The 21,111-nt window shown below is 31.5% G+C and overlaps 1 protein-coding gene across 1 annotated transcript in view; it reads left to right on the plus strand.

Moving 5' to 3' along the window:
- Nucleotides 1–10,961, plus strand: part of amon (prohormone processing protease amontillado) — a 454,317-nt gene extending 443,356 nt beyond the window's left edge. Inside the window, exon 13 of the mRNA XM_085818272.1 lies at nucleotides 7,422–10,961. Within this exon, the coding sequence (XP_085674398.1) occupies nucleotides 7,422–7,701 (280 nt within the window). The 3' untranslated portion in view covers nucleotides 7,702–10,961. The remainder of the gene's footprint in view (nucleotides 1–7,421) is intronic.
- The last annotated feature ends 10,150 nt before the right edge of the window (nucleotides 10,962–21,111 follow it).

The raw sequence follows: 21,111 nt of genomic DNA on the forward strand, positions 1-21,111 counted from the left end.
TCGAGCAAGGAATTGTTCTAAGACAGACGTCCTCTAGGGGCTATACCATTAACTCCAAATCACTGCCATCTGTGATTTAGGTGGCTAGAGCTCACTGGAAAGTGAAATTGAAATCCCTTGTGTTCTCTGATGAGACCTATTTCATTCTTAATGCCATTGATGGGCATATAGTAGTTATAAGGAGGCCAGGTGAGTGTTTGTAACCAAGCTCTCTGTGGCATAGACAAATTGGACTTGCACAGGTCTTATGCTAATTCAGAAGTCAAACAACAAAAATCAGCGTTATATTTACAAAATTTATTACAATTTATTACAATTCAGTTACGTTATATTACAATTTTGTAAATATAACGCTGATTTTTGTTGTTTGACTTCTGAATTAGTATTTATTCGGTGTGTTATTGTGTCTTAATTACAGGTCTTATGGTCTAGCTGCAGCAGAGACACATTGGATGTATACCTGGTAATATGGTCTGGCCACGGCATTGACACATTGGATCTATACTAGGTATTTATGGTCTCAGGAGCAATATCTTATGACAGCAGGAGCAAGATAACAATGCTGTATGTCAGACTGATGATCATACAGGTTGTGTTGCTATTCTTGAGCAATACTCCAGCAGACATTTTCCAAGAAGATAATGCTCACCCTTATATCCCTCTTATCCCGCAACATGCTGTACAAAATGTTGACATGTTGCATTGGCCTACAAGATCACCCAGTCTTTTTTCCATCTAGCACATATGGGGCATGATTGAACAACAAATCCAATGTCATCTACACAGTACTGATCCTAGACCTTTGCGCAAATTAAAATTGGCTGCTCTTTTTGAGAGAATTATAAATATGTTCGATAATCATTTGGTCGCCCATGTGCTGTGCACTATCTTGCCCCCTGCTGGGATTGGATCTGCATTCACAACCAGCAATGGTAGTTGCTGGCGACTCAGAGAAAGTGCTCAGATTAAAGGCATCATGGCAACTATAGTGGTTATTAATGTAGCACAGCATGGTGGCTATAGCGGTTATTCAACATCATGGTTACTATAGCAATTACTAATGTACCACTATTTCACATTTGAAATGGATTTTCTAATACATACTCTAAACTGTGAAACATTAATCAAATAAATATGTTACCTAGACAAATACTTCACCTGCATTTCATTCCCTAAACTGATTTCTTCTTGGTGTTAGGATTTTATTATGTGTGTATATAATATTTTGCATATTTTTTATTTTAAGTGTTATTTATATATAATTAAAAAAAGATATTGCACTTTTATAGTGTACAAAGTAATTGGAGAATCTTTATGTAAAATCCACATAAAATTAATTTTAAAATGCTAATATTACATATTGTACATTGAGATTACACAATATTTCTTATTTACAATACATTATAAATGCCATCAGTTATACATTAGAATAAAATATGTAACATTTGCCCTGTGTTTCATTAAAAATTATTAAACCTGTTAAGATAAGTCATTGAAATAAGTATATTTTCAGTGGTTTGTAGGCATGTTTTGATCTTGAAACACTTCCACCAACTGCCAGATAGGCTTCATTTTCAGGAAGTGGAAAAAATTGGCAACATTCTCACGTTATAATAATCTTCCTCACATAGCCTAATAGTCAATGCTATGTACAACTTATAAGCTTAAAAATGATAGCAAGTGCCAGCTTCATTTTGTAGAGGATCTCAAGTCTTATGTAAGCATGTTTAGGTTGTGATAAGCAGTTTAGTTTTTGTAAAGATAGATATAAATTAAATGCTTTTTCCTGTTTTTTCAAAGCATTTTGAAAAACTAATTAACAATAAAAGTTGGAATTACTCTTTTATGAACAGCAAGCTGTGGAGTATTTTCAAAGTTTAAAAGATGTTAGTATCAAGAAATATGTTTGATGTGCATAATATAATATCGGTCAGATTTTGAAAACTGATTAAAAATGGTGACATAATGAGAAAAATCATGATAAGCATTTTAAGTCTTTTATATATATATCTGTGACCTTGTCTGTTAATTATCTAACTAAATAAAGAATGGCATGCCCCTTTAAACTTCTGTCAAAATGATTGGCAAAATTTGGTGATTATCTTTGCTCACTTTCATAGTTGGACAGGATTTCATAATTAGATAAGATGTTTTAATGTTCATATTTTTAAGTCCTATGAAGTATGACATCTTTTATGCCTGAAATGCACCTTTTTTTCTTCAAAGTCTCGCATAATTTTAAATATAGATTTTTTATTTTGTGAGTAACAAATAAAATGAGTTAGTAACAAATTAAGTAAGTAACAAATAAAATGACATTTTAAGTCAGAAACTTCTTAAATAAATTTTACTTTTCTACTGTGAATTGCACTTATCTGGAATTTTCACTTATTATGCATTAGGCATTTCTCAAACTTTCCAGATAGTCAAGAGTGTACATATGAATTCCATTTTAATATAACAAAGGTGCTTTATGTTTTACAATATGCAAAATGTTTATCAATTATTACTATGCAGCATCTATTTCAAGAAAAGTATAATGCTCCACAAAGTCAGTGGAGTATTCAACAATGTTATCAACAGTTCAAGAATTCCACATGCCTGTGTAAAGAAGAGAAACGTGGGCAGCCAAATATTTTTAATGAAACAGTTGAGAAGTTTAATAGAGTATTTAATGGTAGCCACTAATTTGTTAATGCATTGCCAACATTTGGAAGATATTGCATTGGCAAATGCATCTAAACAATTCAGTTTTATGATTACATCAATGAATGAATGTGAATTTTATGTTACATGGAAGAAACATTGTAAGACAATGGTTTTAAAAGCTCTCTAATATTCAGTAACAAAGCAACATTTTGTGTAGATAGATCATCCCAATATTTGATATGAGACATAGAAAATTGTCATATTCCTAATGAATACAAATGGCTTTCAGAAAAATTAAATATGGGGATAGGTGTGCTGTATCCTCATATGTAGCAGTCAAACCTGGCTCTAAGATTATTTGACATAGGCAACAATCTAAGGCACTAATTTTCAGAAAATACAAACCAAATCATTTTGAAGAGTGACATTGTCTTGGAGCAACAGATTTACAGAGGGTGTTTACACATTTTTAGAATGATTTTGGAATCATTTAATTAATGTATAGTCTTTTTTCTGGACTATAAATCTGCATTAGGATTTCCATTATAGAACGACCTTTCATAAAATTTCCAGAGGTATTAAATTTCATTCCTTTTTCCCTTCTTTCCTGAGTCCATTAATTGTGGTGGGTTTGCACTTGAAAAGAGCTCTTTCCAAGAAACCAAAGCCACAATAGTCCACAAGTGAAATGTCAGGGGACTTCATAGGAATATGTATCCTCTGCTTTGACACTCAAAAGACTTTAAATTGTCTAACTTACTCATTAAGTTAGGAATAGATGCATTCATCCTCCTAAATTCAAATCAGTTGTGTAATTTTTAGATATAGTTTAGGAAAGAAAACCATTTGAACCTGTATTTTTTACATAGTATTTCATTTAAAACATTACTTTAGCAAACTCATATTTAAGTTGTCATCCTCACATTCTTTCAGAAATGAACATTACTCTCTATATATTTGTTCATAAAAACAACTGTTTCAAACCAAGAATGCCATCTGAACATAACAGGTGCAGGTAAAGTTTTCCTGCCAGTTTACATATCATATGTTTTAAATATCTTTAAGGGTACATGTTTCATTTTTTTTTTCAAGTGTAAAAATGCTGTTTTTGCTTTTGCTACATTGTTATTTAATTCTTAGAAGTCTTTAATAAATACATCACTAATAATTTTCATTAATGCACCCAGCATTGGTAATGCAAAATATTGTCTCTAATAAATGTTTTAATAAACTGAAGGTAGTTTTCAACAAGACTGCTAATATAGACATATTTCAATAAGACTGAACTTCATTTTTTTGTTAGATGGTTCATTCAGCCACTGTTACTATACACTAATCTTTTAGTTGGTCTTTTATTGTTTCTTTCTTGAAATATGCATGAACTGGTACATATTTATGTCTCAAATTGCTATTCAGGAAGATTACCTGAACCAATCATGCATTTTATTAAATAAGCCCATACAGCTGAGTGATTTAATTTACACAGCTGAATAGTAATTTTTAAATATTATTTTCATCATATTCTCAACTAATTCTTCTTTATCTATTTTGGGACATTTTTTGTACTTGATTAGTACTGAAATTTGTAGTCTGGTGCTTAATTCCATATGAGCCCTGGCGGTTATATATTTTATTAGTCGTATGTTTCATTTGCTACAATACTTATACATAATGATATGTGTTTCACTTAAATACAAACCCTATTGGGCAAACTCCTTTATTCTGTCAATTCTTTCTTTTTTTTAATGGTGATCCATAAGGATAAATGTTTATGGCCACTAACATCAGCTATGTATTTAAAAAACAAAGCAAAAGAAACTCACACTTTGAGTTTTTGAGTACAGTTTGTGACTGAATTGGCTGAGTAAGATGACTAGGGTGGAATGACTGAGGTATGTACACTCAGTCAAAAACAATGGGACAATTCTGTATCTCCCATTCTACTAAGCTGATTGATAAAATTCACCTTCCGTTTTTCACGTCTCGGAAGCGCGACTTAGAATATATATTCGATTTATACGTAGTATTGCCTTAGCATGGGTAATTTGACTAAAAATCTGACTTTTTCTGAAGTGATATAACTGACTTTTTTTTTTCATATTTTGATTATGCCAAAGGGTTTTGTAAAAGTTATCCTCATATTTTTAAAAAAATAAGTCTCAGATTTTTAGCTCCTTAATGTTAATTGAATTGGTATATATTTATTATTATATCTTTTTTATTAAAATTCCTGAATTCCTTCTTTCAGAATTCGGAATATTCAATCCAAATCAAAATCGCACATTTTTTATGATTTACTTTTTAAATCATTTTTATAAATTTTTTAAATACTTTTTTAAATTATAGCCTACAAAACTTTTGCCATAATTTTAAAGTAGATGTATTTCTAGGCATACCTGCAATAAAGTAGAGCTTCTTGTTCAAAATTTCCCAAGATATTACGTGAATTTATATAGTGGCGCATTTTGAAATTTGGCATATTTGTTATAAGAGATAATAACACCAGTGTGGTTTACACACTTTCTTATAATCTTCAATGAATTGCAGCAGTTATTTTGAACTTTAAACTTTCAAATAAATTTTTACTGATTTATTTCGTAGGAAATTTCTTTATTTTTATTTTTGCTAATAATGCCTAATAAATATTTATTAATAATACATAAAAAGCTGTTTTTTAAATTTATAAATAATATTAATCAAACTTTTAAAGATTTTAACCCTATCATAACAGTAAATTTTTACCTTCGCCATTGTATCCTCTGCTACAAAGTACATCAAAAACATAAATAAAACATGGTGTCTTCTACTATAGAAATGTTTAACAACAGCAAAATTTAATAGAATATAAGATTTTTATCTTATTTTCTGTGCATAGTAAAGGCTATAAATAAAAATTATTTTGAAGATGTTTTATGCACAAATATATTTCATGCCTTTACTGCATAATAAATTTCTTAAATTGTTAAAGGATCCCTTTCTTAAATTGTTGAAGGATCTTTATCATCAAAGACACTTTTTTAAAAGCAAAATACATTTTTATATAAACATATTTTTAAAAGTCAAATTATGATTTATCAAGACCTGACTTCTAATCATTACGGTAGGCTTCGGTGAGTTTCTGGTTTATAAATTGCACATAAATTAGTTTCATTGGTTATTTAAATATGACATGGAGACTGACTGCTTTTGATATGACATGGAGACGGACTTTTCTAAGGAAAAGTGACTCATATTCATGTTGCACATGTGGAAAATCACGAAAAGTATGCAGCCAGCTTGTTCACCTGGGTTGGTTTTCATAGTAAAGTATCAAGAGTCTTTAACCACTTAGCCAGGTTATAAGATTTGTAAAATATCAATGAATGATGTCAATGAACCAGTTATTATGATTTAAGTCTTTACTATAATTTCTGCTTTTCGTATTCCTCACCTAAATTCAAATTAGCTTTGTGTATAACTGAGCTGAAAGTTTTGAGTCTTGAGATGAGAGAGTTTCTGGCAGTCATGTCTTGCTGTTAGTATTTTTAGCAGTATCTGTTTAAAAATTATATTCTGGCTTAGCATTCGCAACATCAGAGCTTCAGCATTCAACGCGCATTGACTTATGTCTGTCGTCCGAGCAGAACAGGGGATTTCCTTTATTTTTTTTTAGGGGGCAGGGGAGGCAAAGTGTATAAGAGGAAGATTGATGGTAGATAGTTGCAGTTAAGAAGACATGAGTTCAGAACAATATTTCACATTTAACCATTAGTACTATTGAATTTCACATTTATTCGCATCTATTTCATAAATATGAATATTGCATATCCCTGTTAATGATCATAAAAAATTATACAAAAGCTAATTAGTTAGTAGAAAATTTCAAAAACTTGCAAGTGGCTTTAATACAGAAGGCAGTTAAGGGTATAATATGCAGCATCAATCTAATATTAATGCTGTTAGATAAAATACCTAAAATTATACAAGATCCAATTCCTGAAATGAAAATATTTTCATATGCAGTCTTTAGAAAATATTTATCCTATTGTATGAATCACTGTGTTAAATTAGTTTTTTGTATGGATACTTACTCTATTTACTTATCTTTTTGTATGGATGCCTTCCAATCTACTTATCCTATTGTATGAATCATTGTTTTTTTTTTAATAATTGCAGCAGAGAGACTTATTAATGGAAGTTAATAAAAATTTACCTGAGGTCATGTTTAAGTCAAGGAAAGTTATATTCTCATGCATTTCTGTTGATAAAAAAAGTTATTCCTTAAAAATTGACTGACATTCTACATTAACTGACAGTCTAGTTTTATGTCATTTAGCCATGTAGATTATTTTTCATACATTGCAAATTAACTAAGTAAAATTGTATTGTGGCTTGAATTATTATTATATTTTATTTAATACTACACCAAAAATGTTTAAGCTGTGCATGCATGCACTTGCTGACATTTTTTTTTTTTTTTTTTTTTTTTTTTTTTTTTTAATGAAAGATGATTCCCCAAATTTTGTGTTCTATGAATATGAGGCTTCATCTTATCACATAGTAAAGTATGTTTCTATCTGAATGATAAGATCCCATATTATCAATTATATGCCATTTTAATATCATTTCATTAATTTGCAGTAAATTCATAAAAATGAACAGATATAGAAAAAATAAGAAAAAATATATAAGGCTTCCAAAATATTCCTTGTTGTGTAGTTGAGAATAAACTGTTTGGTTGAAAGATTTATAAAAAATTTCTCTTTAACTTTTTCCTCTTAATTTATATTCAGGTCAATGATTCTCAGCAAGCGTCCAAATGATGATGACCAGTATGATGGGTTTACAAAGTGGCCATTCATGACCACCCATACATGGGGTGAGGGGCCAAGAGGTAGATGGACCCTTGAAGTCAAGTTTGATAGCCAAGTTCCCCAGACTGGTTATGTAAAAGAATGGACACTAATGGTCCATGGGACTCGTGAACCACCTTATAGAGATTTACCAGTTGAAGATGATAACTCTAAACTTGCTATTGTAAAAAAGGCTCATGAAGTTGGTTATAAAATCTAAATTAAAACTTGCTCTACCAATGCTGCCAGTGTCAAAAATCTATTTTGAAAATTTGCCACAGATTAAAAATTTTATGCTATCTAATTATGATTAAAATTTGTTAAACTTTTCAAAAATATAAGTAATAATGTTGTAACTGTAATTTTCATTCTGTTTTCTCAATTAAAATTAGGTTATTTGGTGTTCGTCATTTTACATTTAAAATATACTAAAATGAATTAGCTCTTAATTTTCTAATTGAAAGCATTGAAAAGAAGGCAAATGGAATTTCTTCCCATTTCGATTTTAAATAATTTCAAATATTATTATAGAGGGTATCAGTTAGTTTTCTATTATTTATTTACTTGGCAGCATTGGTATACTTCTGTTGTTGACAGAAGTAAGAGTGTCATCCCAAACTAGCTGTATAAATTTAAGTTCCATTTTATTTGTTGTCAGTTTCTTTTCTGTGGGGAAAAAAAGAGAAAACATTGTATAAAGGGCATTGCTATAGTAGATAATTTGAAACTGTAACTTTTTGATGTAATGTTTTAAGATGAAAACTTTTTACATTCTATCATTTAAAAGACTTCTTTCTACCTTTCTTGTATTTTTATATACTTAAAAAAGACAAAAACTATGCAGATAAAATTTGAGATCATACTGCTTAAATTTATAAAAATGTACCCATATGTTTTCTTAAATTAATGTATGCTTTGCTATTTTGCTATGTTTTGAACTGTGTATTGCAGTTAAGTTTTTAATATTATTTTTGTACAAAAAGTTTTTAGTCTATGGCAGTTTTTTAAAATTTGATTTAGTACATAATTTTTATACAATTCATATAATCAAACAGAAATTTTTGATTCAAATAGTTTAGTAGTTAATTTAGAAGTAATTGTTTAATTAGAATCGTGATGTAATGTGTTAGACAGTTACAGTTTATGTCACATCTATTTATAATACATGTTTATTCTCACAAGCATGTGTAAATATAATAGACCAAAATATATTAATTTTCATAGCACAGTTCTATGTTATTAATATACTTAAAAAATTTATAAAATTAGTTCAAAAAATAGTCTTGTATTTTAGATTTATTCATATTTTTAATGCAACTGTTGTTATTTAGATATATATTCATACATAGCAATGCCCACTTTGTTGGACTCTTACTGTTAAGAAAGAACGCATTTGAAAATATATGAAATACTGCTTTGAAAATTATATTTTAAATGATGGGCCTAAGAAAAAAAAATTTGAATTTTAAATGTTTTCTTTGAAAGTGAAACCTCATTTTATCTTGTCTTTGAAAATTATGGAAAGGATCAAATTTTTAAAAGATTTTATTAAATAAAAAAAGGATGCAAAATGTTTTACTGTTTTGTTTGATGCATATTTAATTTTATATTCATCAAAAAAATTATGAATTTAATAGGGCATTTGAATTTGAATTTATCATAATTATTCATATGTATAAATGTTAACACTTTCAGACAGTATGTCATTTTATATATTACATATTTTTGAAATAGACACTTGAAATTTACATTAGATTACATGAGTTCAATTTTATGTAAAATCTTTGTTAAAGAAAAGGCACACATTACTTGGAGAAATTTATTCAAAAATTAAATAACTTATGATTTGAGGCTCAGATTTTCATTGCCTGCTGTCTGTATATGTATAATTTATACACAAAATATGATGAAGTATATATATTATGTACAAAAATATCTAAGTAAATGTATTTCAGGTTTGTCTATAATTAATAAATAGTTCAATTATTTACTTTTGATAAATTAATTTAGGTTATTAATTGATATTTATCTCCTCAATTTAGTTTTACTATATACATGTATATCAAAACATTAATACTGGTTATACTATCGTAACAAAAGTCACTGATATTTCTTAAATGGATTTAGATGGCAGACAATTCTATCATAATTTATTTTGATTTTACTAAACATTTTTTAAATAATTTTATACTAAAATGAATTAGTTGAAAATTATTAATTATGTAACTTTTCTGAAAAGGAAACTGTAAAGTAATTATCTATTATCATCTTAGTGATTACTATACATAATGCATGCAGAACAGTGAGAACTATTGTCATCAAAAGCACTACTCCCATATAGATGCACAGACATTTTAGTATGTCTTATAATCTATTCTAGTTGAAAGTATTTTTCTCTGAAATAACTGTAATGATATGAGTTTTTCTGCTTCTGTGTAGCTTTTTGAATAAATATAAAGAGAAATTCTTTTATTTTTTAAGTTTATTTATTTATTTATTTATTTTGTAATGATATTTGAATTATTTATTGCCTGTACTTAAATTTTTATTTTCAGGTATATGTTTAAGTTTATTCTGCTTTATTGAAAACATGTAATGTATTTCACTGTGCCATAGTTTTCACTGTTATCTTTGCTCCATATTTTCATGCAATAAAGTAGCACATCTTATTATGAATTTGCATTTACAAATTTGAAATATGTTGCATAGTATGTTTGCTATTTTATGTTTTATATTTTTCTTTTAAATGGAATAATCTAAAATGTGAAGTATGAATTGTATATGATATTTCCCTCAATTATCTGTTTAGTATGAAGTCTAAATTTTAATATATGTAATAACTGTTTGCTAATTTATATGTAAAACATAGAATTAATTGCAGAATTTAAAAAAGGTAACTATTTTGCTGTTAATGTTATGTGAACATCTATCATACAACATTAAAAATGAACATGATGTTGACAGTTCCTAACTGATATCTGGGACTTGTTGCATTTAATGTAAATATATTGTATATTATAACAGGAGTGGTGTTACAGAGATTACTTAAAAATTATATTTGCTGCATTTAGAAACTCTTTTCCTGCTGGAAGTTGCCTGGAAGAAAACATATTCGGTCTTCTACAAAATGCCTGTGCACGCTTATGATGTAGTTTGTATGTAAATGAGTTGGTATGTTTAAATATATATATATATATACATAAATGTAATATTTTAGTAATATATCATTAATCAAAATTATCAGAAAATTATTTCATGGCAGAAAAATGCAAAAATGTATTGAACTAACACTCAGCATCTGTTTTTCAGAATCCTGTGCTGAAGTTCTGAGATTAAAAAAAAAAAAAATAAAAATGTTTTGACACCTGTACATAACTTAAATATGATATAAATTATTTGTTTTTATGTGGTAAATTGTACAGTAAATTCATCTCAAAGTGTGCGTATTATCAAAAATTAAAGTTATTTTTAACATTAAAATGTGTGTTGCAGATTGGGTAAAATATCCTCAAATATTTCTATTCAAATTTCAGTACTATTAGTTATGAATATAGCTGTCACAATCTGCCCAGTTGATAAACACTAAACGGCAAGGTTTGATTCATCGAAAGACTAAGATAATCACGAACATTTTAAATCCAGTTATAAGTTTTTGAACATACTAATTTGGTCATAGTTAATCTAATACTATATAGGTGTTTCTGAAGCAGTTAATTTCATAATGGTGAATTTTTTTCCCTATAATTTATAGTAGAACAGGCTACATGTAACAAAACTATGAGGCCTACAAACACATCCATTAACTTATCTGTACCTTAATTGTAATAGCTTCAGAAAATTCTGGAAGTAGTGCTGTACTACAAAACGTGGTTAATGAAAAAATATCTTCAAAACAAACCACCTTACATTAATTTCATACGAACATCGGTCTGCATTCATACAGTTAGTAAACACACTTTTGGCAGCTCTTTCATTCTTCAGAGTATTTTCACAGAATCTTTTCCTTTTTTAAGAATGCATTCCTCATGTGTCAGGATTAAATAAATGTTTAATAACCACCTCACTGATGTAGTTGGGAAGTGTACAAAGATAAGTATTGTTAAAAAAGCAATGTTTCTGTGATGAAGCTATTCTGAAAGCAGCTTTATAAGATGAAGCAACTGGTCGCCATCCTGTAAAGTTTATTTTAGGTAGCAAATTATTTTATGTTAATTCTTTTCTACATTTTCCTATTTCTGTTAATCTTCATCAAGATGCAAAGTAAGCTTAGATAGGAGCGAAAGCAGTGTATTGAAGAGCATGCTATGGTAATGATGCAGTTAGCTATTTTTCCTTGAGTGCTCAGTTTCCAATAGCCATCAGTTAGAATCGCGAGTGACTTTTGTTTCTCTTAGAAGCATTAATTGAAGGAGTTCGTTTATGAAGATGAGTTTTTATGCTTAACCTAAATTTTGTTTCTTATCGTTTTAAATACATATTTTATTTTAAATCGTTCAGGCAGCTATAGGTATCTCTTTGTTAATTTTAAGTCACATTAAATAAATCTTTTAGTTCAGTTTTATCTCTTGTGCAGTTATTTACATTTCATTTAGATGTTAGCTACAGTTGCAAGAATGAACACTTATCACAGCATGTAAGATTATATTAAGATAATATCTAACCTTATACTGTATTCAGCTTTCAGAATTTTGAACAGTTGTATGAATATTCCAGATGTTCATGGCTGCAAAAAGATATAATTTTGTTTCATATCATCAAATTTGGTCACAAATAACCAATCCTTGAATTTTTCAACGATAATGCAAGTAATAAGACATTCATTAAAAAGAAAGATATAAAGTAAAAGTGCTAATGTGGATTGAGCTAAATAAAGATTTTAATATCAATGCTATCTGGGATAATAAAATTATATTCAACAATAAAAAATAATAAATAAATAAAATTCACCGTAAGGATGTCTGTTCTAAACGGCCGCTGAGGTTTAATGCATAGACTTACTGTTCCTTTCGTGACTTGATATTTATTTTATTTTATTTATTTATTTATTTACTTTTTGGGGGGAAAAATTGTTACAAAACTTAAGTAATATTTATTCAGATTTATGTACAATTTCTTTTCGTAAATATTTTATCGACGAATTTGTATGAAAGGGAAACGAGGCGATATCAAGCGTTCCCTTACTGGATCAAGGTGCGGCAAATCTGGACTATCCGGATATGTGAACCCATGATTCTTCCATAAAGCTGGTATTATATTGTTGTACAACGATAGTTGTAAGAATCACACAATTAGAACACTCGTACATCTTCATGTATAAATTCCTTGCGCAACACAGCAATGAGTTTATCATTCTTACTCTCTGCGCTCAAATCTTTCATAAACCCTAACCTATCGCAAACATATCCGAATTCTTTGTCCGTAAAATATTTTATACGTTTTTCATCTAAATACTTCTATCGTTGTTTGCGAAAACACTCCACTGTATGATCCGTCTCAGATATGCTTAAATCTGATGCTAACGTACTGGATAAATCAGAAGTTACGGTTCCTTCATTTTATTTGAAACTAGTCTGTAATGTAGTAGCGTTTTCTTCGCTCTTTGCGCTACGTATTTGCTCGGTCTTTCCTTTCTTCACTTGTTTGAATAGCTGCTCGCTCTCTTCTCCATTTCAAAAAATATTTTCATTCACTCATTTTAAAATGCATCGATTTCAGTGAAACAAAATTTTCAAACTACAACCATTCACGACTTCACCCATCAATCCATCAAACAATTGAGCCGGAGCCGCTCATCTGGCGAGAATGCTCGGGAGTGGAGATGCATGTGCACAGCACATGTGTGTGTGTGTGATTAGGGCAAAGCCTGGGGGCTATCTGCCTAAAGGGAGGGATGCCTTCGCGGAGGACTTTCTAAGGGAAACTGGCTCGTATACACGTTACACATGGGGAAAACCATGAAAACGCCCATGCAGCCAGCCCGTTCGCGGGATTCGATCCTCGGACCAAACTACCAGTGTTCAGCGACTTTACCGCTCGGCCGCTGGTGGGCTTGCACAGCATATGAGGTCATCAAAATTCCCGTGATTTTCGCTAACAGACTCACATTTTTAGATAGTAAATATTCATATTTCATTCATCAGCGTTTTAAAATGTAAATCGGTCCTATCAGTAGCTGAGTGGTTAACACCGCTATATACTGGAAGTACGAACCGGCTGGCTTCGTGATTGCTTTTTGTTGTTTTCCTTGTGTATACCTGAATAGGAGCCACTTTCTATTAGAAAGGACCCTACGGAAAACCATTTCAGCGCTACACTCTTAGGCAAACAGCCTCCGTCTACTTTCCCATATTCAAATAACTTAACCTAAAATGTAAAGCTGTTTAACCACATCGTAGGCAAGCATCCTAATTTTAGTTCTAATTTAGCGTGCTTTGTTATACTTGAGTTACAGGAATAATGCTTCATCATGATTAGGTCTCTGTAGTTTCCGTCGTAGAGGTACTGTATATAGTCATGTCACTGATTGGCCAGCATTTTGAAAAATTAATTGCTTTTTAATATTATTTTCCTGCCACCATTCACATAAAAAAAGTTAGTCTGCAAATTTAATGTATTGCAGTGCGTGTGTCCCTTTAATTAGATATTCCTGTTGACAAGAGATTTCGGTGCTTTAAAATATTTTATGATTACTTAAGAATGTGAACTTTCGGAATCTTTTAAGCATTAGAAAATACTTCTGCATAATATTTGTCCTGTAATCAAAGGCTTTACCAAAGAATATGTATTGTAAAGAATAGTCAAAGCCAGCGGCCGAGCGGTAATATCGCTGAACACTGTTAGTTCGGTCCGAGGTTCGAGTCCCGCGAACGGGATGGCTGCATGGGTGTTTTCGTGGTTTTCCCCATGTGTAACGTGTATATGAGCCGGTTTCCCTTAGAAAGTCCTCCACGAAGGCATCCCTCCCCTTAGGCAGATAGCCCTAGTGTGCTTTGCCATAATTAAAATACACCAATAGTCAAAGAAGAAACGTTCTTTGTCAAAAAGCGTTTCTTCTTAACACGTGCTCCTGTACACATCGCGAAGGAGAAAATTCTCGCCCCAGGTTCCGTAGCCAAATCCCTTGGCAAAGTTTCCCTCCTCTTTCCAGCAGCGTAATAGTAAAACTGATTTACATTACGTCTATGGAACCTTTCCTTCTTTGCATAGACGTTCTTTGGCTTTAACACCATGACAAAATTCTTCTAAAATGAGCGGTTCCTTCCCCCTCTCTGCTACACAATTGCTGATTGCAGAAATGAAGCATAAATCACTTGACAGGAATGCACGATTTACGCCCCGAAATATTTTTTTAAAAATTAAATAAATAAATAATTCATTAGTATTAGGGTAGAATATCAGAATCCTTTATTTTCATATTTGAAAGATAAAAATTTATATAAATGTAAATTGCAGCGTGGTTAATATTGTTAATTTATCATTATTTAATGTGTGTAATTTACCTTTTATATATTTTTCTTATTTATGTACTTTGCATGAATATCGCGTTTTTACAGAATTCACTATTATCCGCAGTGTATAGTGCATACAAATCGTTATACACCTGTGTAAATATTCCAGCTTGTTATCTGACAACAGTGGTCCGATAGCTGTTCACAGCTTTACTGCTGCAAGAAAAGATGCATTTAAAAATACATGAATTGACGTTATCAGTCATAAACAATTTTTTTGACTGATGACGTTGTCTTTCTACAATGCTTCTCAGATGTTGTTATAGACGTGGAAATATTTACAAACATCGCATAGGTATAAAACTTCAGATTTGTCGTTTCTTTGTTCTCTATTTGATGCTAATTAGCATAATATCTGATTATATATGCGTCAAGAAATTCTTCAACGCTTAAAAATTTGAGGGAAAAGGAAGGAAAATACTCACTGTTAGCAATTTTATTTGCTTTTATGTATTGGGTTGGCAAGAAAGTAATTTTGGTTATCTTTACTACATAGCGTTAGTTTTATTATTATTCTGTCAATCTGATATTTTTTTTTCCTTTTGAGATTTGGCAGCTGACACTTTTTGGGATGCTAGAGAAATAAATTCCTTGTATTTTTGTTCATAACTGTATATATATTTCGTTCTATAATTTATGTATGGGGGACAAAAATAAGCATTTTTGACATATTTTACTTTTTTATTTCCATAAAGGCAAGAAAGCGGCTAAAGCTCCCTAAGAGATATATAAAGATTATTCTGTTGTTTGCATAAGAGAACACATGTGTCAGAATTAATTTTAAAAATTTCTTTCTGGAGATTTTTCGCCTGAACATGACTGAAGTCCTGGCCTACCTTCTGAAATTGATGACGACAAAATTAAAGCCATAATTGAATCGAAGCGTCATATATAATTGTGCAGAGATTGCAAAAAAGTTCAATGTATCCCAGACAACAAATGAAAATCACATAAGATGTCTTGGACTTCTTAAGAATCTCGATATTTAGGTTCGCATGAATGACAGATATTCAGTCAGTATTTGAAGTACGTATTTGAAACTCAACGCATTGGACTATTATTTGAAACGAATTATCACTGATGATGAAAACTGGATCGTCTGCAATAAGTTTCATCGAAAAAGATCATGGTCTAAGCATGATGAATGAGCACAACTCATATAGAAAGCTAAATTGCATGAGGAAAAAAATCATGCTGTCACTTTGGGGGGGTTACAAAGGTGTTGTGTATTTTTAGCTGCTTCCAAGTAACCAAACTAATTTGCTGGCAACAACTTATGAAATTGGAGGAAGCAGTCAGAGGAAAAGGCCAAACTCGGCAAATCGCAAGGTAATCGTGTTCCACCACGATTATGCGAGACTTCAGACACATATAGCAACATGTACGAAATTACTGGAGCTTGGCAAGGAACCTGACCGGCCATCATCGGATTATTATTTATTTCAAAGTTCACAAAACTTCTTAAATGGTAAAAATTTCGGTAATAACGATGACTACCAAGTGCACTTAGTTGAGTTTTTTGCTGATGAAGGACAGAAGTTCTAAGAGCTATAAATAAATACTGACTTTTCTCGATTAGGAAGGCATGACGCAATGGTAGTTAAATTGTCATAAAGGTATTATAAACTTGAAAATCAAGTTACAAAAAAGCATATCCATGTTGATTCGGTGTGATCAAAGTCAGGATTCAGTGACATACAAAAGAGACGAAAAACTTTTGAAATAAAACGTACTATTGTGGAAGACATTGGCACAATATATAAGGTTTAATATGAGGAATACAATAGAAACTTTGAAACTGAGAAACTAGTGAAAGAACTGCAGCAAAATGAAAGGAATTTTGCAAGAGGACTTAGACAATATTCTAGTTAAAATGGTAGAAATAACAAAAGAGAAACTTCACGATAACGAAATAATATATAGACTGTTTAAAATAAAGAGAAATTATAAAAGAAAGAAATTCATTGGAGAAAATTCTCCAATCAAAAGTTATGTAATAAGTTATGTTAATAATGTGAATACAATTATTGTATAAACGTTTTTTGTAAATCAGCCACAATATATGGCAATGTAAAAATTTTAGAATTATTAATAAATACTAGACGTGGGCAGAACCGATTAACCGTAATGGTAGAAGGATGGTGCCCACGTCCTCCGTTACTACTACTACTATTATTACTACATTGTCTTGAAATCATTTCTGTATTTCATATTTGTTTATTAACTTGACTGAGTGAAACTCCAAAGGTCCAAGATCTCCAAAGAACAGAAGTCCGTTTTGTAGCAAAAAGCCTGCAATCCGTCACACAGCGGTAATTCGAAAACAAGGGCCTGTAATAATTTGAGTTCAAACAAGATAGCAGCTGTATGAAAAGAATCCTGTCTGACAGTTATTGAATAATTACAAACATAAATTCCGTCTCATTGTCAAATGCAGCAGAAAAATGTCTTAATAAATGTTAATGTTAAATGAAACTTAAATAGGTTCGTCGGAAACAAATGTATCTAGCTACTCATTATACTTCTAGCATGGACTCGTCGATATAAACATGAAACCGATCACGCAAGAATAAACGAGCCTCGATAGTTTTCATAGATATAATACAGATATGATCAAGAACCCACTCACCCATCTTCCCTTTCTCATTGCGATCTACTTTTGCATCCAAATCTGGATGTTACAACCACGGACACATTAAGACTATTAGATACCCTTAGCACTTAAAAGATTTTTATGCCCTTACATATATTTAGGCCAGTTTTTTTCATTCCTTTTCTCTTTCGATTTTGGTTTAGTTTCACAATGCATTCCATGGTAAAACTGTCAATGAGTCCCTTTTTTTGTGTGCTCCCTTTCCTGAATACATAAGGACCTTTTTTATAGCGCTCCTTTCCTTGTACGTGCCTAATGGTTACTCCAGCCCTGATTCCAACGAATACTGTTACTCATCCAATTTGCCTGTTTACAAATTGGGAGATTAAGAAATCTCACTAAATGAATCCAGAGGTTGAGTGTCTTAAGCACCATCTGCATAAAACTATCTACACTATTTCAGTTTCTTACCAGACTTCTACTCTGATTCACCATGACAAATTATTTAATAATCTGCTGAATTTCTAAGAAAGAAGAACTGTCTTCCTTTCAATGCATTCTTTAATTGGCTCAGAGTTGGTAAAAGCAAAAGGTCAGCTCAGAGCGATGATTGAGAGAGGACTTCACAGTTCCAGTTAATAGATGGTTATACTTAATTTTGAAACACTTCGAGCAATTTTTGAACAATTCGTTGAACAATATTTGGATTTGAAATTAGGCTACTTTGCAATAATTTACAATTGGCTCAACACGCATTTTATAAGCTGTGTTTAGAGTCTATCTGTAATAGCCTCATTAACAATTTGTTAGACGCTTAAGGACCGGGGGTTTTTAAGTATCTTCACTCTCTGTCTATTAAATATTCAGCGTGCTTCCTTGTCTTTCAGTTTGAACAAGGGTCAAATTATACGGCCAAGATAGCAAAAGAAGCGTTTATTTAGCATAAAGAATCAGTAAATAGATTTCTCTGAATTCACCATCATACTGTTTTCTTCACAGTAGTCACCTTAAGGTTTCTTAAAGTTGAGTTTATTAGAGAGCATATTACAATTTATAAGAGTCTTATTACGATTGTTTTGATGCATTTTGGCATTGCTCCATGACAAATCCTGCAAAAAATGAAAGCAAAATCTGCCAAAAATAATACCCCACTTTATAGTGGACTATTTACAACAAACCATACATCAAATTGAAGATAAACTAACCTATGTTTTCTTATATATGTTCAATACGTGCACTTTTAGTTATGCGTCACAAATCCAACCTATCGGCCAATTCTTCTCACACTTTGTTTAACAAGTCCGGAGCAATGAAAGCAATAGTCTCCCCAATTCCATATCTCAAATCTGGCAAATCATCAAATAGCGGCGAAACGTAGACACTATCTTTTATAAAGCCCCAGAGGAAAAATCACATGGCATTAGGTCAGGTGAACGTGGAGGCCGGCGAAAAAGAGCTTGGTTGTCGCGACCATTGCGACCAATCCAACCCTGAGGGACTTCGACGTTCAACCACTCCCGTACAAAGATATTGTTCCAATGAGAAAGGGCTCCATATTGTTGCCAAATAAAGCTTACAGTTTCAGCCTGTAATAACTTGGGAAAAGAGCCATTCTTGTAATATATCCAGATAAGCCGCCCCTGTTACGATAGCTTTAGGGAAACAAAACGGTCCGTACACTTGACGTCGGAACACAGCTCAGGAAACGTTTAATTTGGGGAATCTCTTTGGTGTTCTACAAGTTCATGAAGGTGTTCTGACCCCCAGATTAAAAAATTATCGGTATTTACCTTTCACTCAGATGAAATTGACTCATCACTGAACGCCACACGATCAAGAAAATCATCTTCCCGCTCAATCACTTCAATTGCAAAGTTAAAACATAACAATAGTTATCTGCCTTTAAAGCTTATATCAACTCTAACCGGTATGCACATATATGTAAACGTTTTCTTAAAATCTTCCAAACTGTCGTATTTGGCAGTTGAATTTCAGGACTTGATTTCAGTACAAATTTCTTTGCAGTGTCGTTAGTTATTTCATACGGAATTTTCTAATTCCACACTAGATGTTCTCGTAGTGTAATTGATAGCACGTCATTTTAAAAGCTGAAAGATCAGGATTTCGAATCTCGGCATGTGAATACCTGATTTTTTCCGCTTTCTTGCTCAAAAGATACCGGCAGACTAAAATGAAGTGGATGATAATTCGTCATTACCTGGATTTGGTCACTAGGTTTCCTTTCTCGCTCCTGTTGCTTTTACACTGTCCTCCAAAAATTAAGGTACAGCATGTTTTCCAAAGCTCACCATTACAAAAATGTCAGTAACGTTTAAATTCACAGTTCATATGTATGACAGTAAGAAAGTTTAAAAAAATATATGCAAAAACAATAGCTACCATTTTTATTTTATAGAAATAAATACTTATATAGGAATTGGAGAAAAATACAAAAATTGTAATTTTTGTTCACGAGTGTTGATCTTCAGTTATTATAGTTTCGTGGACAATATCCAGGAGAGCCTAGCAATGTCCAGGAGAAATCGTTTGCCCGATTCGTTGAGGTGGAGGGCGATGAAGTGGTGGGGGTGGGAAATAGGATGTCACAGGCTGATCCTGCTAGACGTCTCAATGTCTCTCGTAGTGTGGTTCACCGACTATGGAATCAGTTTGAATACGAGAATTTTATGTCTAGAAGACATGTTCCAGGCAGACCTAGAGTTACAACACCTGCGGGGGACCGTTATTTAGGCCCCGAAATGAGGAGTAACATTACTGTGCCTCAGCTCGTGGAAGATCATTTAATGGCAACAGGAAGAAGAACATCAGCTACTACAGTGCGCAGACGCCTGCACAATACAGGTCTGTATGCAAGACGACCATTTGTTTGTGTCCCCTTGACCCGAACACAGAGGTAATTCTTATATTGCTATAAAAAGAGTTTTTTTAATTTAAAGCTGTGCTATGTTTATTCAGTGTAGAGTGCTAAAATCTTGTCAGCCCAATAAGAAAGGAAAAGAAAAAAAAACTGAAGGAAAGTTCATTTTATTATTATAAGAATGGTGACCTGAATGTTTATGATGTTCTGATTGACAAAAGGATAATACCTAATTCTTTTAAATCTAAAAAAATCAATTTTTTTTATGATAAAAATGCTGACTTGGATGTTTATAAGGTTTAATTTCGCAAAAGGATAATAACGACATTTTTAAATTTAACAAACTTTAGGCACAATACCGTATTTATTCTCTTTTCTGGCTTGAAATGGCTCATTCTACCGCATCTCTACAAACACACTTGTAGATAGATTCAGAAGACTGCAATTTAGACTGCTTTCTTATATGAAGAAATGTTCTACGAAAAAAGAAAATTATATTATTAATTATTTAAATACGAGATTATTAAATCTCGTATTTAAAAAAAAGAAAAACTATGCCCAAAAGAGTTTTACTGCATCTTGACATACGAGTATTAGCAACATTAGATGGGCCAACAGATATAATTTAAACTCGAGTCTAAAGCCAAGAAG

This window comes from Stegodyphus dumicola, chromosome 6 (assembly GCF_044657685.1).
Source record: "Stegodyphus dumicola isolate Sdum_Otavi_A_Nest chromosome 6, ASM4465768v1".
Classification (NCBI taxonomy): Eukaryota; Metazoa; Arthropoda; class Arachnida; order Araneae; family Eresidae; genus Stegodyphus; species Stegodyphus dumicola.